Source organism: Archocentrus centrarchus, unplaced genomic scaffold, assembly GCF_007364275.1.
Source record: "Archocentrus centrarchus isolate MPI-CPG fArcCen1 unplaced genomic scaffold, fArcCen1 scaffold_50_ctg1, whole genome shotgun sequence".
Taxonomy (NCBI): domain Eukaryota; kingdom Metazoa; phylum Chordata; class Actinopteri; order Cichliformes; family Cichlidae; genus Archocentrus; species Archocentrus centrarchus.
The window spans coordinates 754,706-779,308 of record NW_022060273.1 but is presented as its reverse complement, the minus strand read 5'-3'; the positions used below and the strand labels follow the sequence as shown (position 1 = coordinate 779,308).

The 24,603-nt window shown below is 39.2% G+C and overlaps 1 protein-coding gene across 4 annotated transcripts in view; it reads left to right on the top strand.

The window, feature by feature from the left end:
• The window catches only part of birc6 (baculoviral IAP repeat containing 6), a 141,051-nt gene that overhangs the window by 115,524 nt on the left and 924 nt on the right, over positions 1-24,603 (top strand). For all 4 annotated transcript variants that reach the window (XM_030725245.1, XM_030725247.1, XM_030725246.1 and 1 more), the window contains exons 69-73: positions 3,671-3,832; positions 7,527-7,604; positions 10,169-10,357; positions 21,210-21,344; positions 24,304-24,603. The exon at positions 24,304-24,603 is cut by the window's right edge and continues 924 nt beyond it. In XM_030725245.1, the coding sequence (XP_030581105.1) occupies positions 3,671-3,832; positions 7,527-7,604; positions 10,169-10,357; positions 21,210-21,344; positions 24,304-24,483 (744 nt within the window). In that variant the 3' untranslated portion in view covers positions 24,484-24,603. The remainder of the gene's footprint in view (positions 1-3,670; positions 3,833-7,526; positions 7,605-10,168; positions 10,358-21,209; positions 21,345-24,303) is intronic.

The following is a 24,603-nucleotide window of genomic DNA, read 5'->3' as shown; positions in this document are numbered from 1 at the left end:
TGGGAAACTGTCCACATGACAAGAAAATACTTAAGATACATTGTGTGTCATAGTAACGGTTTGCTTTGATTGGGAATGTGCCCTCTGTTTAGTGGAATCCACTAGTGTGAGAAGTGAGGGAGGTAATCAAGTCTCCCAAGATTTTTGTACTATGCTTGTGTCTCTGGTGTTCTTGCCATACGACTTGTCATCAACAGTTCTTACTCATTCCCTTAGTGACATTTGATAAATGGCTCTCACCGCACAAGTTGATTAATGGCAGTCTCTTTTGCTAAATGTCAAAATCTGTTTAGCTCCATTTTGGCAGAAGAATATTCTCAATAAAGGCAACAACAAAGTCACTGAAAGAAGAACACGTGATCACAACACTGCAACACAACAGCACAATGCTGACATTGTTCACTGAAGAGATATGAAGAAGAAAAGCGATGGGTGGATGGATATTTTTATTGTCTGTAGTCACAGACTGGAAATAGAAAATGTCTTTGACCTCAGTTAACAGTCCTGTTATGCAAACATGCTCAGAATCTACCAAAATTACCCTCCCCTACAATAGCATGGCCTAAGGAACAGCATGATCAGAGAGGGACATATTGGCTGGTGAGGTGGAAACCTCATGATCTGTGAGGGGTCAGTACATCCTAGTCGCTCGTCCCTGCATCTTTAGATTAGTAACCAAACAGCCAACTGCATTTATTCAACAGTCTCCCAGTGGCATAGTCAGTTTTGCTCTCAAAATGCTTCCACACCAGATTTACCCGACTTTGGTGGAAAGTGCAATGAAAGCGATAGGTCTGAATGTTCATGTCAAAATAAACTTAATGCATGAGTGGCACCCAGTGCCCTCCAGAAATCTTATAGTGTAGCTGCTGCATTGTCTCAGTGTTACAAACCCCCTAACACTACTTAATCGGAACGTGGTGGTTTGGACAAGGGTTAGGATGTTTGCATTATCTGAAAGGAAAACATCAGGCAGTGCAGCTGCATTGATATTTACCAGAGATATTTGGAAGTTCTCAGTCCAGATCTGATCTAGCAGTGCTCACACCACAAAGTGACCTTTGATTGAGACATGGTAACAAATTCAAGCACTTGTTGGTGAGGTTAAATGATTCTACCAAGAAGAATGATAGAAACTATATAAAAGAAAGGTGTGCCAAGTGTGTAAATTCTTGAGGTTGTCATTGAAGCTAAAGTTGCTTTGACTAAGTCCCTTAAAGGTCTGATATTTCAATATAATATTTAAATCTTTTGTTTTAAAAGTGTGCTTGGGGGTATAATGTATCTGGCCCATTATTACACATTATTTGGTCCCTGCACAGCTGTAGTGAGAGCTGTTGTTCATATACCAAGTTTTAAGTTGGATGTTATCCCAGTGGGTGTGGGACCTCTAGGGCTGCCCTTGGGTGCAGATTCTGTTTATAATCTTTTAGACAAAACGTTTGAGTGTAGCCAGAGACCGGAGGTTTAATGGTCTCAGAATCATGTCTTTGCTTTTTGCTATTGTTGTGGTCCTGTTGGTTTCATCAGCCAGTGTCCTTGTTGTAAAGAGAGAGCTGAGTATGAAGGTGAAGCTGGTAATCTATTGCTCAATCTGCATTCCTGCCCTCATCCTTGGCTACGAACTTTTATGGTGAGGAAGAATATGGTCATGGATACAGGTGGCAGAAATTAGCTTCTGCCACCTGTATCCATGACCATGTATAAAATACATTTTTATAGAGACAAAGATGTCTGTGCTGATCGTTTGCAACGAGTAAAGCCATTCAAAGTGGCTCAGACAACTGAACTAGCTGGGACTGAGCAGGAGAGATTATATCACACCAAAGCTTAGAAGTGCCTTAGTTTTACCCAAGAAGAGCTGGAAGAGGTGACTGGAGAGAGCAAAGACACTTTTGGTTAGACTCAAAAACCAATCACTTGGACCTGGATAGGCAGTTGATAATGGATAATGATCCCACCAAAGACATTCAATACAAAGGCACAATGTTAAGAGACAATCCTGACTTTGTAAAACTTTGTGTGGTAATCAAGTTTAGCATTTACGTTTCCTGGTTCCATTGTCCAGTGGCACAGCTTATTTAAAGACATTTAAAGCCCTACATGGACAGGCCTTATATAACAGGACTGTTTAGACCTCATCACTGCAGCCGGCCTCTCCAGAGGCGACTGTGCTTTTGAGGTTATGGTGCCCAGACTGGAACAACTTCCTCAGCCTATCAGATTGGCTGAGTCTGTGATTTGCTTTATACATCTGCTGTGAAAATACATTTTTATAGGTCAGCGTTCCCTTAATTTTTTCTGTAATTCCAGGCCATTGTTTACATCTGTTGGCACCTATGAAATTGTGTATGTGGAATGAATGTTTGATATATAGTTGATTGTTGGGTTATGTCTGTGTATGTTCGTTACATGTATACTTATATATGGCCCTTAATCAAACCGTGAAGCACTTTCTAACTCTGTATTTTGAAAAGTGCTATATGTTTGTCATCATCATCATGGCTGATTGGCTTAGTATAATCATGTAACCATATTGTGCTATGTGATTGGCTATACCTACTTGACCATTATTGACTGAAATGGAGAAAGTGGGGATTCCCCATATCAAACAGCTGACCTAGGTTACTGAACATTTGGCATTAGGTACATAGTGAGAAACCGGGAAATCCCAAATTTCTAGATGACGAGCCAAAGAGTCTGTTTATGGTAACATCTGTTCTAGCTTGCAGCCTTATTGATAAGCCTGTGATGCCAACTTCTGATTGGCTGAGTATTGTCTAACATGTTGGTCAGGAATGACCATAAATAGTACAGATTGGGACTCATCATTGAGGAATATCAAAGCCATACCTACAGCTCAGCAATATTGCTCAAATGTAAACAACGTGGTTGCATTATGGTTTGTACATTGTTGCCTTATGATAATAATGATTTTATACATAATGCATTTATATCAGCAGATTATGTAGTATGGGTGCTCTATGTAGTCATATTCCTGTATACACATAAGTGTGTAATATGATGTAAATACCTTGTAAAAATAAGCGCTTTGAGTGCTCTGACTGAGTAGAAAAGCGCTATATAAGAACTAGTCCATTTACCATTTAAAAATACATTATATTGGGCTTATTGTTATAAATTATATAAACAGAAAGGCATTATGTAGTCTATACCCTTGACCAAGAGTGCAGTATGTATTTTCTCAAATCTCTGTCCTAGGATGTGGTTATCAAAAAGTATTTGTAGAAATGTTAAAGATAATCACCGAATATCAGTCTCTTGCAGCATTCTTAAAATTGTTTTGATTTAATGACTATTGTTAACATTGAAAACATATTTTTGCTGTAATGTGTATTGCATCATAACTAAATAAAGTATTGGATAAAAGTTTAGCACAAGGCCTCCAAATTAGGGAAAGGCCCTAATTTTTGCAGATGTCTGCTGAAGGGTTTTCTATTATGAAATGGGGCTGTAATGATATTCTGACTTCTAAATTTATTTTATATTTTTATATATTTTTATATTTTCATGAATCACAGGAGGATATCAGTGATGGGTTTTGTTTGTTGTTTGTCAGTACATTCACCTTTCTTCAACTTAACCCTCTTTCAGAGTGTGGTTTCTTATGCTGTTTGTATTAAAGCTTTCCCTTTCTTTGTGTTTACAGGTTCTCATCACAGGCCCAGCTGACACACCATATGCTAACGGCTGTTTCGAATTTGATGTTTATTTTCCTCAAGACTATCCGAATTCACCTCCTCTGGTCAATCTGGAGACCACTGGCGGACATAGTGTGCGCTTTAACCCTAATCTCTACAATGATGGCAAAGTGAGTTGAAGAAATTTCATTTTCTGCTAATAGAAATGTTGTATCTATATACTCCTGAAGATAACATGACTTTCTAGCATCTCTGCATGGATTGATTTGATTTTGGTATTCTTTAATTTTTTTTGTGAATTGAAAATATACCATAAGTCAGTTTTCATTCTATTTTTTTATGTAACTTGGTAGCAACTTAGTTTTTGTCCCCCCCCCCCCCCCCCCCCCCCCGAACAAATGAGGTAGATGCTAATAACAGTTAGCTAGATGATGGCTAGCTAACTGTTATAGCTAACTGATAATTCACTAATATTAAATTGGATGCTGACTAAATGTAGTTACCAGAAAAACTCATTCACAATTAATGGTGTCTTGAGCAGGTCCATGCTGAATGGGCCAAAATGACAACCACCTGTCACTCCAACCAGCTATGCACTTAATTATGCATTATTTTTAGCCTTAATATATGACAATTTATCTTTTTAGTACCTTTTTTTAATCTATATTCATTCATAAACAATTACATAACATTCTTAATAATTCTTAGGTGAAAGGAAAAACCCCTTACAAGACTGCATATCTATTTTATCTTCTCTCACATGCCTAAGCAATATTTATGGAAGCTTGTTTCCGTCACTGAATTTTATTTTCCTATCCATAACTGAATTTTAAGTTAAGTCAAAATTTTGAGGCAGGTCTGCTGAAATTTTGTGTTAGGTATCTTGAAATTTTGACAAATTAGGTTGATATTTTGCGTTAGCTCTGCCTTGTTACCCGGAAGCAGATGATGCCAAAATTGGGTAGCAACAGTATCAGTTAGCTAGCAGTGTATAACAAATGTGAATAAATTGTTGTCAGCTTTTTGACCTTTGAATGCCTCCTAGTGAATAAGAGCTGCATAAAAGGAATCAGTGTTTTCATGCTGGACAGCTCATGCCTTCAGCCTCTTCCTTTCAGGTAACAAGGAAATGATGTACCTTCACGGAGCTTCCAGGATTGGCAGAGCGAACTCGACTTATTAACTCAAAATTTCGAGATATGTACCTCGATTTATGGATGGCATTTTATTTATTTGTTTATGTAGAGGCAAAAACAAGCTTTCATAGATATGTGTGGGATTATTCGATATTGTTTGTGTTTAACTGTGGATACATTTTATGTAAACAAGAACTATATACTGTATAGTGTTGTTAAGGCTAAAGGGGGTAATGTTAATGTAATGTTAATTTCATTTGTTAATGTTTGCCAGGTTAACTTTCATGATAACCGTTTAATATGAAACATGAGCTTTACCGGTCTCATGAAGTTCCCCATAAAGACTGGGGTTAGTGACTCAGTGAGTGGAGGGACTGTGTGCCTGTCTGTATGCAGCGGTGTTGTTTAACTAGAGGAGATGAAGACATCACTGTTAGTATCCAGACTGTTGCAAATGAGTATGTAATCTAATAGTTTTAAATATCAATTAGTATCAACTTTCTTGGATTTTTTTTGGACAACCCTACTTGGTACATATGCTAGCTATGGTGCTTATGGTATTGCAGAAATTTTGGTATCAAAAGTAGAAGAAATAGATGGTGCAGATAATCTGATTAGATTGTTGAGCACCTTGCTGCCAGGAAACTGATTTTCTTGTGTACCCAGTAACTGAAGACTAATACATAAAAATGACACACTTACACCAGTGGCTCTTAAATGTTAAGTCTTGATCATAAAACTACTGGTACTTTTCTCATGGAAATCATGATAATCAGTTTCATTTTGTATGCATCATGAGAATCGATTAGAATTCCTTTATTTGTCTTTGTGCAATTAAATTTGGAGCATCTCCCTGAATAGTGCATACAATTGCGACACATCAGGTTTAAAAAGGAAAAAAAAATACGAGTTGGGTTAAATACATTGTATATCTAGCGGTCAGTCCAGTCCTATGTTGTGACATAAACTAACCCCCCTATCTGAAGAGCTATCCAGGTCTGTCAGAGTTCCAGTTTTTATTTAAACTTGACATTTAGAAGCAGGCATCCCTCAAGGCCTTCTCCAGATATGTTGGTATATGTAGAGCTCTTGCACTCTTGCCCTGGCTTCCTTCCATTGAATAGTTGAGGTCAAAGTGTGTAAGCTCACCCCATCAGCTACACCTCATTAGACAGCCCCTGACAGTCACCATGTATTTCCATAATAGGCCCAGACAGCTGCTCTAAGAAATTCCCGGGGCTTCCTACATCAGTGGTACAGCAGAGAGAAGCAAACCACCATTCAGTGCTTTGATGGATGGATGGATGGATGGATGGATGGATGGAGAAAAAAAATAAGTTGGGTGGATTTTAAAAGGCTTGTTGCTGAGGTCTGGAGGCTCATATAACATTGCAGCTGTAAAGTGATCTGAAGCTTTGGTTTGACAGAGCTTTCAAAAATAAAATAAGGTTGCTATTACTATTATGACTTAAACCATGTGCAAACAGGGTGGCCATTAAAAAGGTTTAGGGTCTTAAATACACATGGTTTACTGTATTAAATAGTTCTAAAATCATTTTAGAATATTTACCAGCATTGTCACTGTTTTCACCTCCTCTACACATTTATGTGATACTATCACGCGTAGTGACCATATTGATAAAGTGGTGCTACGTCAGGAATATTCTGAACTAAAATCTGTGCAAATCATGGTCATTCACATATAGCTATGAATGATTTAGTATACCATAATTAGTGAACATAACTGGACAGATATTAGCTAAGCAGCTGAAGGAAAAAACATTTGTGTGTGTGTGTGTGTGTGTGTGTGTGTGTGTGTGTGTGTGTGTGTGTGTGTGTGTTTTGTTTTTGGTAGCATGTGTATGTGGTGTCATTCTGTTTCTTTCTGATAGCTTGAAAGTTTTTGGATGAATTCTAATAAAACTTTGTAGATGGGCTCATCTTAATGATTCATTTAAATGAAACCTAAAAGTCAGCTTAATGGTTTATCAGCTTCAACTTACAGGTGTGGTTTGTATTCTCAATAGAATAGAAAGTACAGAATAAAGATTTAAAATATATCACATTTGACCTCTGACCTCTCCTTCTCCTTCAGGGTGAATAGATTGATCTGAAGGTCAAAGTGATGATAATTCTACATAGTTATTTAAAACTTAGTTTCTTACTGCCATTGTTTATATTGACAGCATATAGGGAATGACATATGTGGATTCTAAATATCAGATTATAGTTTCCATCCCAATATGATGTCACATTTGATCTGTGATCTCAATTTTACATTTCAAATCTGCCTTTCTTTCCAGTTGGCCCCAAAATGTGTTTATCGTTAAAGAACATGTTACCAAGAGAACGAGAATGAGCTGCCTAGTTAGTTAGAATATACTGTTGCATATATTATATACTACAGTATTTTATATAGTATAAAATTTAAGTTATTAAAAATATAAAATTCACTGATTCTGTATACATGGAAGAGGTTCAGTCTAGTTCTTATAATATAGTGGCTTAAATTTACTTTAAAATGCTTTAATAACATTCAGTATGTTTCCATTTGGGTTTGAACATTTTGTAAATAAGGGTCTAAGTATTTATATATTTTTAGGGGGATTTAAGCCCTGATACCTGCATCTAGCATCACTATAAAAGCAGTGCAGGGTCCAGTCACGGCTGTTTTGTGGTCCTTATTTCATAAATGCTTTTCTCCTTTCTGTATGTCTTTTATAATCAGGTTTGTTTAAGTATTCTCAACACATGGCATGGGAGACCAGAGGAGAAATGGAACCCACAGACCTCAAGCTTTTTACAGGTGAGATGGTGATCTATCAAAACAGTCACCTGTATGAAAGGATCAGCAGTGTGAGTCTGTGTGTCTCAGGCTATGGTTTATTACTACCCTCTCATTACACACCCGGGAGCCCTGCATTAATGGCCTTTGGCTTTCAGCAGCTGACAAGAAGGATTCTTTTTAAAGTTGTGTTGTTATTTTGCTTTGTGACAGTGTGTGGGTGTTAATCAAGCCAAACACAAACTATCATTTGAGCCTCTGGGTTATGCCTGCTTACACATCACTCATCTGGAAGTCAGTCAGTTGGCATGTTTGGCCCAGATGTCTTTAGACTTTAGATTTTAGATTTAGATTTTTTTTTTTTTTTTTGGACTCTTATCACTTTTTACTCTGAAATGTTTATCTTAATTTAATCTTTCTTCCTTTTTTTCTATTTAAATGAGCAAACTTAAGATTTATTTTCTATTTAATTTGGATATTAACTTACAGATGCCTCTGAGAATGGAAGCAAATTTTCCAGCAGTGATTATAATTCAGTATAATTCATTTTGATAACAAATTTTCAAGAAAGGGTGTCTCTATTCCTGGTTAATATAGTTTTTAGTGTTTTTAAGAAGAAGAATTTACTGCTGTTTCCATCATTTAAAACTGTGTAGGAATATCTCAGTCACAGAATCATTTTCAGTACTCCTTCAACATCGAGAAATTCACAAAGCAGTAACAAATCACAGGTATGGAAATTAAGTTACAAAAATGTTATTCTTCGAAGTTTTTGTTCCTGCCATTATTTACAGCATTGACATCCAGCTCCCCTTTACTGCTCTCTTCAAGAGAAATGACCTTAACAAGTGCAGCACTGTTTTCAACTAAGGGCAGGCTGAGCGCAAACTGAGCACGCTCAGTGCTGAAGTTCATAGTTCATAAACACTCATCTACCTTTGCAGCCTAACGTGTGTTTTTGTACAGTGGGCAAACACTGGAACATCACTTTAAAAAATAAAATAGAACTGCACGTCTATTACATCAGTTTTGTTTAACCCTCATATTTGTCACTTGGAAGAGGGGGCCCGATTCTTTGTTGTGCACAGAAATGAGAGGCTCAGTCCATTTCATTTAAATAATTTTTCAAATGTGCAAAAGTAGTATTAATGGTTATTATTGAACTTCAGTTTTCATGAGCCCTGTATGTTAAAATCATACATGCTTAAAAAATAATCATATTTTGGGTTGAATCTCATGATGTCTCTAAGTTGCAGGTGTAGCACAGATGAGTAGGTCGGGTGGGTTGTCCACTGCAATTGGTTTTTGGTTTGCATGGGGGTGGGTGTAGGTGAATGAGAGAAGTGCTCATGGTAAAATGTTCTTAGTGCAGACTGTCTTCTACACTAGCTGTGGATTTAAGAGCTTTTCACTCAAATTAAGGAAGACAACATCATTAAAAGGAGAAGTGCTGAGCTAATCTATAGTTTCATTCTATTTAATTTTATTGACTTATCCAAAGCATGCCTATATATATATATATATATATATATATATATATATATATATATATATATATATATATATATATATATATATATATATATATATATACACACACACACTTCTTATTGCAAAATATCTTACCAAGTAATTATACTAATTATCCCCAGTGAATTCACTAATTTTTTGTTTTACATTCAAAGCAGTTAATGTTTTACAGTGTGGTACGCAGGCTGTGGATAAATACATGAACATGGCATGTTGGCACTCCCCCACACCATTGTTTGGCTGTTTGCCATGCTCATACTTGCATTAATCTTTCATTTTTCATATGTATTGATCAAATAACAAGTGAGCCAAGGCCCTTGGAAGGAGATTTTTTTTTTTCCTCATAGACATATAGTTGTCTCCATTGATTATCATTCCAGTTAGCGTGCTGTGGATCAATGACGGAAAATATGGGGAGTGGTGAATAGGAGGCAGGAGCGGGCTAGAATCAAGTGGTCATCATCTGGGGTGGATATTGGCTCTGAAATCTGGCAGCCCAGTTTAAGAGGAGCAGACTGCATCAGTTGAAGGTCACTGGTATCAACTTGATGGAGCATTTTCAAATTCATCCAGCTCCACTTTGGCTGGGGCCAGCAGGCAGGCCTCCAATCCCAACATCATCATTGTTGGTTATGTAGTGGCTTGGAGCAGACGGGAAGACATCCTTAGTCTCCTTGAGACAGGCCGAGGCATTAATGGAGCTGTTAATAAAGATATATTGAAGGCTGTATCTTTATGGGGCCAAAACATCCTTGCTTTTGTCAGACTCTTTCCTAAGTGTCCACCATTTCCAAGTTCATTTCATATGTTGAGGACACTGAGGGGATTTCAGGCTGATTTATCAGAGGATCAGAATTATACTTCACTTAATTTGAAATGTTAATTGTAGTAATTTTCTTGTTGTTTTTAGTTTTATGTCCTCTCCTAGCTTATCTGGAAGTTTAGCTTTTATTTTTTTAATTTTTTAATCTTGGACTACAGTGGGAATTCAGAATTTTCTCATGACATATTTGAATTTCTTCCCACCTCTCCTTTCATTTTTAAACCTGCTGCAGGTGCTAGTGTCAGTGCAGTCCCTTATCCTGGTGGCTGAGCCTTACTTCAATGAGCCAGGGTATGAACGATCCAGAGGGACTCCCAGTGGCACTCAGAGCTCTCGGGAATACGACGGCAACATCCGGCAGGCCACTGTCAAGTGGGCTATGCTGGAGCAAATGCGCAACCCCTCGCCATGCTTCAAAGAGGTAGGAACCACTTTTAGTTTAACTGTCAGACAGTTTGAAGCGGTGTGGGGAGAACAAAACAGAACCAACCAAAACATTAGAACATTAACAAAATTTCATCACTGAGGCTCAAACCAGTCATCACAAAGAGAGCCTCTTAGCGTTTATCCTTGGACTCAGCTGGAGTATTGACCCTGGTGTTCACTACAAGCTACTGCATGAACCCCTTTCTGGTCTTGTGCTTATATTTAATGTATTTCAGGTTTCTAGCCAGAGGTTGATTGCCTGGCGCTGTACAGGGTTGAGGTACCATCACGCTGGGCGGTTCGCTATCGGAATAGTTCGCTTTTACCACACTTAGCAAGCGGGCACGGCTGTTAGCGCTATCAAGCAGTCGTCCAATAGTCTGATCCTTTGATATCGCCGGGCTGTGAATTTTTCTGGGGCAGTCCATGATTTTTATACAAGATCTTGTTTTCTTTTTCATGTCGGCAGTCAGTGCAAAGTTCCAGTGAATCTAGTCATCCTCGTAATATATTGACTACATGCCTCTGCCTTTCTTGCCACAATATTTCAAAACAGAAAAAAAGCCACTTCTCTTCCCCGAGGGCTGTTTAAAATAATTTATAATAAATTCCCTTCATATTAATTCCTTGGTGGATGGCAGCGTCTGGAGGTGGGCCTGCCTCTCCTCCCCACTCTCCCTCAGTGTTTTGATTTCCTTGCGATCCTTTAAGTGGCCTGTGGTGAGACAGATAGTGGCGGGGAAGATAACAATCTTTCAGCCTGCTCATCCAGAGCAGGCTCATTCAGAAATGTCAGGAAAGAGGTACGGAGGAAGAGGAGCAGTGTGGAGATGAAAATGAGGAAGGGGAAGGATGAACAGAAGGAGAAAAGGATCCCATCAGCTGGATGAGACTACATGAGAAAAACAGATGAAATAAAAACATCTAAATAGGGGATGGTGTGCAGCCATCATTTGACTCTTTATCAGCAGAAAAACATGAAATGTTCTTGTTTGTGGAAACAGTGTGTTGGAGTGAATGTGAGTCATGAATGTATGGGCACAAAGATACAGAAAATGAACAGTTTGTTTGGTAGCTTAGTTTTGGAGTCATGATTTGTTACTTTCCCAGCATGGCAGAAAAAATAAAATGAATGCATGAATGAAGGTTGCTTTTTCTTCTTCTTTCTAAAAAATGAAAACTGTCAGTAAGAAATTTATGTTCTCAAGTGTGAAATTAATTTTAAAAATATGCATTCAATCTGTGAAAAGAAAAGTTCATTTAGAGAAGTGCAACGTATTCAGAATTTCTTCATCAAGGCGAAAGCCAAGTTGTGTCTTCACTGCCGTTTGTTAGTCAAAAAATATCTCGCCAAATTTCATTAAATGTATTAGCGAGGTAGAGCATTGACAAAGAGAGAACCCATTACGGTTTGGTGTGGATGTGGATCACTTTCTGGCAGAATTGGCTTTGCTCTTGGCTGGCCTAGAAGCATGTGCTCTCTGAATGCCCTTCTAGTAAGAATGATTAAAGTCAGCAGGGAGGCTTCAGCTTTAGAACTACGTGAAAATAAAGCTACATTTCTCTCCTCTGTTAAACGTTGAGGACTAGACCATTTTGTTTCAGTAAAGTTTATTGGAACTGTCACTGGACAGGCTAAGCAGAGGCTTGGTGTTCACATTTATTCATGGCAGGTCCATTAACCTGTACAGTGTGAGTTGAGAAGTCACATATTCTGGCTGTTAATGCATCGTACAAAAAAATAAATGCCACACAGCAGACCAATTCCAATCCATCCCTTACACTCTCTGTTCTGTGAAGTCACGCTTTGCAGGTGCCAAAGAAAGTAATATAGAAGTGGCAAGCTTTGGGACACCCTGGCAGAAAGAAACTTCAAATCAGCATCTCTGGTGAATTATGTTGCTGTCAGATGGATCTGTTAAGATCATGTTCATATTCCATGTCATTTTCATTCAGGCATTTTCAAAGTGCTCTCACTTGCCGTTATTATTATTATGTTTTCTTGTTCTTTATCATTAGCATTTATAAGAATATAAACAATAAATTATTATGCATTTCTCAAAAACATGTATGAACAGAAGCCTTCCAGCCATGTTTTCTGTCTTATTCGGAAGATGGGACAAAAAAACAGGTGTTCCACCTTCACAGTGTATTTTTTGAGCCTGCATCGGTACAAGCTGGGTGTTGGTGGGCTTTATTACCATTCCACCACTTAAGGCTATCTGGAATGGATTGGCATAATGTGATAGACGCTCTACATGAATGTTATACCACTAATCAATATGCAGTAAGCATAACGACTGCCAATAATTGGTTTGGCCAACTCACTAAATTAATGTGAATTACCCCCTGCTGCTGTGGCATCATTTGTCATCATACCTGATGAAGTCAGCAGTGAAGCTGGTCTGAAGTTGATTTGCATATTGATAATAGTCTCATTGTTGGATATCAGCTTTTGTAATTAAAAAGTTGTTCTCTATCATATTGAAATTTTAATTTTAAAAAATTGTTCAGTTCAGTTGCACAACAAATAGGTTTCAGACCAAGCCAAAAATCACCGTGATTCAAATCAAACTTTTAACCCATTGTGTTAATTAGATTTTATTTATCAAGCATGCTCATAAGTTAGCAATTTTGCTAAATAATCGTGTGTGTGTGTGTGTGTGTGTGTATATATATATATGTATATATATATATGTATATATGTGTGTGTATATATATGTATATATATATATGTATATATGTGTGTGTATATATATGTGTATATATATGTATATATGTGTGTGTATATATATGTGTATATATATGTATATATGTGTGTGTGTGTATGTATGTATATATATATATGTATATATGTGTGTATATATATGTATATATGTGTGTGTGTGTGGGTATGTATGTATGTATATGTGTAAGGGGCATTCTCCTTCATGTATCCACAGTCAGTGCTGCTTGTGTTCTAGTGGTGTTTTAAGGTGAAATAATAGAAGCTTCTCTGGCCTTTACACAGAAAGAAATGCTCAGATTAAAGAAAAATCTGGGTCTGTGATATGTAGTAGGTGAAATGGAGCACTGGACTGAAAGATGCTCAGGAGACATGGTAAGACTTGGCAATGCCACCCGACTGAGCAATCTCACACATACGCACACAGAAATTCAATGAACCTTGGTGTACTGTGCTTTTCTCACCACTAGCCTTTTAGCGCCTTCATGTCCTCAGCTGAGGCAGACACTGAGTGTTCCAGTTACCGAAGCAGTGTAACTAGTTTGTAAGAGGTTACAAAATGATAATTCCACCTTCAGCAATAGGACCACCCTCAACACTGACCAAGTATTTCTGTTCTTGGAACTTGGTCTTCAATCTACATATTTCATATACAAGGGTCAATACTACAGGCAGAAACATGGGTGTGCCATATGTTCCCCAGTTTAAGCCATTGTGACTAACTTGTATGGAGGAAGTGGGAAAGAGGGCTCTGATATTCTGTCCTGGAGCACCGCCCAGCCATTGGTTTAGGTATGTGAATGAAACCTGGCGAAAATCAGGACATATCAGAATTTATTGATCACATTAAGTTGGTGGACAAATCAGGTTTACATGGGAGGATATGAAAAAATGACAGACAGGCTTTCTTGGACCTCAAAATTACCATCAGTAGTGGGGGACTTTTGAAAGTCCCCCACTACTGATGTAGACCAAACAAAACCAACACATGCGGATCCATATTTAAATTTTGACTCCCATCGTCCACTGAAGGGCAACCTGGGTGTCATCAGGACACTACAACATAGAGTGAACACCATCCCCATAGACACAGTGGCCAAGGAAACAGAAGATCGTCATATCACAAAGGCCCTGAGTGAACATGGTTAACCCAGATGGGCATTTGTCAAAGCTGTGAAGATGCCTAAAAAAATGCTCGAGGCAATCGAGGAGAGAAGGGCAACCACTGCCTAAGTAAAACCCATTAGTGATCCCTTGTCAGGAGTATCCCAACAGCTGAGATGCACTCTATTTACACCTGAAGGCCAATGGCCATTTTTTTCAGTGATGAGGATGTGCACATCCTGGACAGGGAGGAATGCTGGTTTGAGTGAGGAGTCAAAGGCCATTTATGTGAAAAGGGGACAACTCTCTCTGAATCGAAGACACATCTTTCATAATCTTACAGTGCTGTGATTGCAGCCATTCCCAAACTCTCTGTGAATGGTACTCATGGCCATTGATTAGTCATAACAATCATGAAACTTGTGGCTCATTGTTAGTCAATGGTACCAGTTTCAGTCATTATGCAACTGTACTGTTGATAAGTTTGGGGAAACCTGCAGTCAGCTGAGAATGAAAAAGTCACTTGGATGAATGATGAAACATTTCTCAAACTGAAAACGGATGAACAGATGAACAGAATCGACTTTCTGGGATGCGATTAGTCCTGTTTCTGTAAGTCCACCCCAGAGGTCATCTCTGGGCCTTCCCTGGAGTAAAATCATGCCTAGTTTGTTTGTTTTTTATCTTAACTGCTTATCTCAGATTGTCTTGATTGTTTTCTCACTTTCTGATACAGTTAATAACAACATCAGACCTGTTCAACATTTTCAGAGAAATCCGAGTGTAAATATGTTGCTGTTGCTGGATGCAACTGTACTCCTGTAGTGTCAGTCATTGACTTAGAGACCATGCTAAGCTGCTGTCTGTGGTGCTGAAGATGCAGCAGTGTATGCTGACGCAGTGGTCTCCACTGCAGCTCAGCTGATGTGTCTTTAACTAGCCTAAGCACATCCTGTCACTTCTCATAAAGGACAGTCTTTCACACCTTGATTCCTGATAGAGAAATGTGGCACTTTTATGAGTGGGAATTTGAAGCATCCTCACAATTAAATTTGCAAGTCTTCATTACATTATTTATCCATAATATCATTCAGGAGGTAGAGGCAGGCAGGTCACCTACTAATCAGAAGGTTGGAGGTTTGATCAGTCTGCTTGCCAGAGTATCCTTGGGCAAGATACTGAACCCCAAGTTGCTCTCCAATACATTTGTTGGAGTGTGAAGGTGAATGAATGTTACATAGAAAGCACTTAGACATAGAAAAAAGTGTTTGTATGAATAGGTGAATGAGGTATATTGTATAAAGCACTAAGAGTATTTGAGTATATAAGATAGCTCTATATATATATATATTAGGGGTGGGACTTTAACGCGTTAATTTCGATTAATTAATTATGGGGAAATTAACGCGTTAAAAAATGTAACGCATTTTAATCGCACTTTGCACCGTGGAACGTTTCTCAGTGCGCGAGTTCCCGGCATACAGATTATATCAACGCACAATGTCCAAATTAGGGGCCGCATCCTGCGAAGGACCCGGCCCACGTCTTTCGTAGCCCACGAAGACTGCAAAGGCCGGAAGTGAGCAGCTAGCCTTCATATCAGCGTCACCTCTGTGTAGCTCATGTCGCCTAGCAACCGTGAGTGTGAAGCACAGCTGTGTAAAAGCAGCTGTTAAACGGAGAACGAACTTTTTCTCCTTTTTGTGGTTTAATTTTAAATCTTTAATTCAAAATAAGCTGTTAAAACAAGCGTAACACATTTCAACATCAAGGAATACAGCTGAGAGAATGATTAATTTCCAACTATAACTAAGTGAGACATTAATGTTGAATAAAACTATCCAGTTATGATGCTTAACTTTAATTTCAGGAGTTTGCTTATCACAGGAGCACTTCCACCCTTCATTGGTCTGTGTAGTAGACTGGTGGGAAAATAAACAACATTTTGAAGTTTAAGCTTATGTATATTGATTTATTCATCAACTAAACTTAAATTAATATTTCTCATGTCAAATATTGAAATGCGATTAAAATGCGATTAATTTCGATTAATTAATTACAAAGCTTGTAATTAATTCGATTAATTTTTTTAATCGAGTCCCACCCCTAATATATATATATATACATATACATATACATATACATATATATATATATATATATATATATATATATATATATATATATATATATATATATATATATAAATATATATATATATAAATAAAAAAGCTATATAAGACCCATTTACCCTCTTGGCCTCGTTATGAGCAGTGCTGCTTTCTCATCACAGAAAATGTCTTCTAAAGCTATGATTACCATATTGAGCTCAGTACGGCATTCTCGAGGCAGGGTCTCTACAAAAAAATTCTTCCTAGATTTTATAAAAATAGTTGATTTGGTCAGTTGAGACATTGCCTGTGTAGTCTTCTTTCAATTTCTGCTCTGACAAAGCTTCACAGTCAGCAGTTGGTGTCTAATGCACTGATGATGATCTTGTCTTACCAAATAAACCCTATTTCTGCTACCAATATCAGAATCATTTCTGACTGTGACTGAATAATCACAACCTGTGGACTTTGAGGCTGTTTTATTTTCTTGTTGCTTCCCTAACAAGGCCATTATATTGCGTCTCATGGGCCTGAATCACAGTAGCTCGTACTCTGGACAAGTAATCACTTTGTTATCCCTACTAGTATTACTGGGGCCTACCCAGTATTGGGTAATGCAACTTTTTAATGTAACATGTTACTTTATAAGATTATTTAAAGGTAAACATTAAACAGTAATTTGTTGCAGCAGGAACTACAGTGATCCCTCAGCTATCGCGGGGGGTTACGTTCCAGAGACCCCCGCGATAGGTGAAAATCCACAAAGCAGCAACGTTATATTTATTTTATTATTTATATATATTTAATGGCTTTATAAACCCTTCCCACACTCCTATAATCCTTTCCCCCTCTTTTTCTACAACTTGAATGATGAAGATGAAGAATTATGTAGCATTACAGCTCTTCTGAAGGCATCACTTCATCAGGCCCTTCATCAGGTGGTGCAGTATCTTGGCCCTCGGCCGTAACTTCTATTTCAGCTAAAGGCGTAGGCCTAATTGATCTTGTCGTCTGCGTGATGAACATACTAGTTATGGGGAGTTATATAAATACCTATATCCCACGATATAGTGAAAACACTGCAATACAGAATTAGTTGTACTCTACCGTACAGTCGGTAGTGCTAACAGCACAACACACACACACACACACACACACACACACACACACACACACACACGGATGTAGAGAGCAGTGGAATGTGGAAAAACGTGTCAGCGATGATCCACTCAGTGTTAAAGGGTAATTTTTTCCAAATGAAGGAAATCCGTCACAGCAATGGACAACTTTAATGCTGCTAGTGTGGGTGAAACACTGTGCTTACCTGGTGGCACCTGAGTGCTGCAGAGTTTAAACCAAGCATCAAAGCAACAAATTTGTGTCGAGGATTTTTTATAATCAAGTTACTAATTATTAATCGAGTTACTCAAGGAATCGTTGTAGCCTTACAATGCACTACACACAAGCATAAACACCAGGATCACTTATGTAGGTTACAACTTAGGCTTTTATATTTTGAAAAGCTTATAACGAATAAAGCTTCAAAATATGGAGTACAAAGTACATTATCTACATCCAAAATATAGTGAAGTACAACTATAAAGCAGCATAACACAAGTACTCTAAGTACAAGTAGAAAACTGTGCTTAGGTAAAGTACTAGAAATGTACATTATATTTCACTACTGGTCCTAGCTGATATGTTAAAAGTGCTACTTACTCTCATACACTTTTTCTCTATTTTCTTTGTTAGCCAGACAATGATCCTCATCCAAACCACTTAGCTGAACTGTCAGTTATGTTTCATTTACAGCTCAGTAAGTAGGCTAAGGACAGGAGTCAGTGGTTTGGCACACAGTCATTAAGAGCCTAAACACAGTCTCCTGCTCTACCTCCTGTAGGTCAGGAGGTAGAGCAGGTCACCTACTGATCGGAAGGTCGGCGGTTCGATTCCTGGCTACTTCAGGCTGCATGCCAATGTATCTTAACCCCAAGCAAGCGTTGGGAGTGTGAATGTTAGATAATAAAAGCACTTAGATTAGTTAATCATGGAATTGCTTGTATGAATGGGGTAAATGTAAACTATAAGCGCTTTGAGTGCTCAAAACAGAGTAGAAAAGCGCTATATAAGAACTAGTCCATTTACCATTACCTAGCAATCGAATCGATTCCTGACATTGTCTAGAAGTTCCACCTTATGTGTTTTTGTTTCGTCATATTCAAATTGGTGAAATGGCCTCAACAGTTTGAGAGGTGACAACCTTAGCAAGCTCCACATCAGGCAAAACAAACTAACTCTCTCTATCCTTTTAGTACCAAAGCATGAGAGTCAGTGACATGGGCCAGTCCATTTGATTCATACATGTACAGACAGGTCTATGCTGCATAATCTGAATGTACTTGCATCAGCTTGGCTGATGTCCAAAGGCCAAGATAGTTGGACTCTGTCAAACATCCACTGCTGTACAGAAGATGTTGCTGCCCAACAAACTAACATTTATGAGTGTGAATGGAACACTAAATCATGCAGGAAATCCTTCCCATGCACTGCACAGACGTCTGCACAGTGTCACACATAAGACAGAATCTCGAAACTATGTTTAAAGGGGAATTGGATTATTCAGTTAAGCACTTTGTATCACTGCAACTATTTATCGGTTTTAAAGACACCTGTTTAACGGTATAACCAACGCTCAGTCTTGTCTTTAAGATACCCTAATATGTACAGTGGATACGGAAAGTATTCAGACCCCTTTAAATTTTTCACTCTTTGTTCCATTGCACCCATTTGCTAAAATCAAAAAGTTTATTTTAGTTCTCATTAATGTACACTCAGCACCCCATCTTGACAGAAAAAACAGAAATGTAGAAATTTTTGCCAATTTATTAAAAAAGAAAAGCTGAAATATCACATGATCATAAGTATTCAGACCCTTTGCTCAGTATTGAGTAGAAACACCCTTTTGAGCTAATACAGCCACGAGTCTTCTTGGGAATGATGCAACAAGTTTTCCACACCTGGATTTGGGGATCCTCTGCCATTCTTCCTTGCAGATCCTCTCCAGTTCCATCAGGTTGGATGGTGAATGTTGGTGGACGGCCATTTTCAGGTCTCTCCAGAGAAGCTCAACTGGGTTTAGGTCAGGGCCCTGGCTGGGCGAGTCAAGAATTGTCACAGAGTTGTTGTGAAGCCACTCCTTTGTTATTTTAGCTGTGTGCTTAGGGTCATTGTCTTGTTGGAAGGTGAACCTTCGGCCCAGTCTGAGGTCCTGAGCACTCTGGAAGAGGTTTTCTTCCAGTATATCTCTGTACTTGGCCACATTCATCTTTCCTTCATTTGCAACCAGTCGTCCTGTCCCTGCAGCTGAAAAAGCATGATGCTGCCACCACCAACGTGGTGCTTGAGTTTTTGTACTGTTGTACGTATTTTGTCTACATAAGATCTTTTGTGGCAGCAATAAAATGATAGGTTCCTTTCTCCTGTTCAAGCCAGACATGCTGATCACATAATGTCAGGCATTTCTTTATTTTCTCATCGAGGGTAGTGTATGGACTGATACTTGTATAGATCTTTTCTACTCTGAGCACTCAAAGTGCTTTTAACTACAAACCTCATTCACCCAATTGGACACATTCAGCGCTTTCTATACCTAAGCACCTTATCTAATGTTCACACACTGGATGCATCCAGGGCAAGTCAGACATGCAGAACCACCAACTTTCCAGTTGATAGATGACCCATTCTACCTCCTGAGCCACAGCTGTGCGCCCTTTCTCAGTTACAAGAAAGCTTGAGCAGCAGCCACTCTCACCATGCTTACCACACGTCTGTTACCTTGAAACATTACCGCTCGGCAGGGGGACCTCACTGGATGTATCTGAAGCACCCAGGGGGTTGGCAGGAGGGTGGGATGAACAATTGAGCGGAGGAGATGGAATCAAGCCGGAGAGAGCAGAGGGAGTTGTAGAAGGAAAAGATGGATTAAAGCAGTCCCTAAACCCTCCCTGCTGCCTGTTCTGCTTTTTGTCTCTGGTAAACGGCGAATCAGCAGCTACCATGATAACTCATCCCCCTCCCTCCAGCAGCAAAGCAGCAGCTACAGACACATCTGCCACCACGCTCGCTGCATACTGATAGCACGGCCCTGGTGACTGTTGCTAGGAAGCTGACCGTAGTAGAAGGGATGCAGGGACTTGGGTGTAGATGACTGACATCGAGCAGAGCACAAATATCATCAGTTTGACTTTAGTACTGTTAAGAATAAAGAGTGCCTCATTTGTGGAGGAATGCAGAGAGAAGCTGATCTGGGTGATAGTTGTTGGGGGGGGGGTTGTGTCCATGTGTGTATTTGTTTATTATTTTAAACCACAAATTCTTTAACTGTTCATATAATGTTAGATTTGAATTCATATTAACAGAATTTCAACCATTTTGTCCTAACGTTAGTGACGTTGTTACCAGTTACATGTTACTTTTAGAGTTTTATTTTGATCAGTTTATTTACTTACTGCTAGTTCAGTCATTGATCCATTCCTTTTAGTCATCTGTTGCAATCACAAATCGATTTATGAAAGCTATATTTCCCAGCTGCTTATCACGCTTCCAAGAAGTTATGGAAAGTGTAAATAAAATCCATTAATTTCAAATAATTTAAAGACTATATTTAAAATCACTTTCCACCACAGTCAGGTTTTTGGGAACTGTGAAGACCAGTAGTTGAAGTTTTGAAAGTTTGCCACTCTTACTTAATATTTCAAATTATGAAATATTAAGTAAGAGTGGGGCTCAACAGTTCAGAGTCAGAATGTTTTTTTTTTTTTTATTTCATTATTTTGCAAATGTTTGTAATGCATGATGAGGCAGTTTATTCTGCTGTGGCTGAACTCTGTTGTCTTGTGTTTTTGCAGGTTATCCATAAACACTTCTACCTGAAGAGGACAGAGATCATGTCTCAGTGTGAGGAGTGGATCGCTGACATCCAGCAGTACAGCAGTGACAAGAGGGTCGGCCGCACCATGTCCCATCATGCTGCTGCTCTAAAGGTAATGACATTTCTGGAGCTTTTCTATTCTAAAGTTAGGATCTCTGTCTTTCACCTCTAACTGCAAACTTTGGCAAGTGAAAAAAGGCGAGTGACCTACTAGAACCTGATAATTCTTCATTTGCTCCAGGAGACTTTGAGGACAGTACTGAGCTTTAGTTTCAGTCTGACTGCCAGTGGACACCCAAATCTCACTCGATCACTTCACTTGTATATTTGAGTTTCTCTGTGCATGATGATGATGATGTACACCTCCCTATGGGGGAACATTTCTTTAAGCTCCCCTGAGATTAAGGATGATCATGTATGTAAGAGTTTGATTTTGTGACATCAGACTCAGAAGGCTTCAGATTTAGTAAGCAGATTGAGAAACAAATCCTGACATGATAAAATACTCTCAAAGAGATCTTTGGACCACTCTTTTGCTCATGCACACTAAGATCACACTGTGCTGAGTGAAGCCAGGCCTTCTGTTTCAGATATAAGGCTTCACAGAGCAAGCCAGCAGCAGTGCATGTAGACACACTCCTGCATGTCCTGCTAATAAACTGTGAGCTGCCTGCAGGGGACAAGAACCAGGCCAGCCTAATTCCTGTCCCTAGCAGACTTCCCTCTGAGACACAGGAGCTTCTGACACACGCAGAAGTAACACAGCAACCTCCACCCACAAACTAAGAGTCTTTCCAGCTGCACACAACAAATCTCTCTAAATAACAAAACACTACACTTAATAAGAAACTTCAGTCCTACCAGCCGTTGTCCTGCAGTGGCAACACTGTCATCGAGCTTCCATGTTTGAAAATGACAAATTCTGCTTAATTTTCTTCAGTCTGTGTTGTAACATTTATTTATTAACTTACTTAAATTTTTGCTTTTATTACAGAGTTCACAGTGTAGTAGGAAACTGTTACAGCAACATGAATACAGTTTCATTTAAAAGTATCAAGGTCCCAGCTTGGTACTGAGTTGGCAGCATGTGTCGTTTTACTGGCCCACCTCTATAATTTATAGCTGCGTACTGTCAGCAGGGGGCAGTGCCAGAAATAGGATCTGAGCTGCTGCTGTTTGTGCTCTTGCTGGTCTGATCGCTTAGCGCCGGTTGTCGAGAAGACAGAAGTCAGACTGTACAGAGAGCTTCTTTGTAGTGAAAATGAAAAAACATCTGAATGTAAGATTAATCTCCACTGCAGCCGTTGTTGGTGTTTTTCTGCGTTTCTGATCATTGTTTTGCTTTTTTAGCATTTCTTTGTCTTAATTGCAAACTTCACTGTTACTTCCGTTTCTTGTTGATGCTTACTTTTTAGCAAATCAGCATCATCATCATCATCATCGCTGGGCTTAATGCTGCTGGCTGCATGCAAGTCTGTCACCATTACCTCTATGGGGGTTGATTTCCCACACACTTCCTGGATAACCAAAGAGCTAGGAAATCAGACACCAGTGTGGGACTGTAAATCCACCATAATTATTATTACTACATCTACACCTAGTATTCAGACTGGTCACAGCAGATGACCCCCCCCTCCCTGAGCCTGGTTCTGCTGGAGGTTTCTTCCTGTTAAAGGGAGTTTTTCCTTCCCACTGTCACCAAGTGCTGCTCATAGGGGGTCATACTTTACAATATAAAGCACCCTGAGGTGACTGATGCTGTGATTTGGTGCTATATAAATACAATTGAATTCTAGAAATGCTGCTGACCCAGTGTAGTTCTGACAATGCCAGGGTTTAGAAGAAACTGAGAGCATGGGAATGATGACAGCCACCACATTTGTTTCCTAATTGTGTATTTATCAGATTTAAATAAAAACATCACAAATGCCTACAGACTTTTTGTCCTTTCCCATTGCCATGGCTTCCTCCTCCGGTGAATAATGCTTCCTATACTGCTGTAGCATCTCACTGTATTTCCTTTGCAGCTTGTTTTCTGCCACCATGACTGTTGTAGTTCTTTGAAGTCTGCCTAAAGGGCACACACACAGACTTAAGTAAGGAAATTGGTGTTTGGTTGATTCTTTCTTTGTTGTAATAATGCTTCTTGGCAGTAAATCTGATACTGTTGGAAAGTCTGTTTATGTCCCCTTACATGGAGCCACATGTGTAAGGAAAATGCATTTGTGGGTTGAGCAGCAGAGTTGAGTCTGTGGGTTGCGCCCATGAAAAACTCACCAAGTCTTCTCTTCCAAACAGCTTATTCTGCTCCTGACTCTTGTTTGATGATTGAAGTCTGAAGAAACAAGACATATTGGCAATTTAACTGTTTATTCATTTAACAGGGGCCTCAGTAGCATGTGGAAGAACCACACACAGCCACAGCAGCCTGGCACCTCCTCCTCATGCTGATCACCAGCTTGCTCACACACTGCTGTGGGACGGCATCCCATTTTTCAACCAGCATTCATCCAAATAAACAGGCTATTAAACAGTATTAAAGAAACATCATCAGTCAAACACAGAATTCCTTACTTTTTGTGCTTAGTTGGAGCATTATAATCTAGCAGAGATCTGCTCAGAGCCTCACGCCCACTGTCTAATGACTCGCTGACATAGAAACTATAAAACACCCGTTGAGTTTAGATGCCAGCCATGACATCACCACAACACCTTTAATACTGGTGCCTTAGGCACACTGGACCCACTGCAGTCTTCTCCTGGGTCATAGAGATCCCCAAATTACAGAGGGAGATTTTCTTTTTTCTGAGCTGTGACACCTGAGCTCCTGTTTTGATATATCATTAAAATGACAGAAAAGCCCAACCACTGTACATATGTGTTTCCAACCCAGTCACACTGCGGGCCCCAAGTTGCAAAAATTAACTGGTGCACAACAATTCAAAATGACAATTCACGCAACAGACCAGCAGAAATCCTTTAATAACATAGCTTCAAAGTGCCAAGTTTGATCATTATTTAACCTGATTGTGTGTGTGTGTGTGTGTGTGTGTGTGTGTTCTCTTCTGCAGAGACACACAGCTCAGCTCAGAGAGGAGCTCCTGAAGCTGCCCTGCCCTGATGGACTGGAGCCTGACGGTGATGAGTTCTCAGAGAAGAACAGCGCCCTCATCCTCAAAGAGCTGCCCAGTCAGGACACAGAGAAGCCCGGTGGCAGTCAGGACAGCCACTGCAGCGAGGGCCAGCTATGAGCCCCTCCCATCTCTCCCCTTCCCTACCCTTCTGGCATTTCCATCCCTTACCCTTCTCTTCCTCCTCATCCTCCTGATTGCTCAAAGACTTGATGGCTTCAGAGCACAAGCCACCACTTG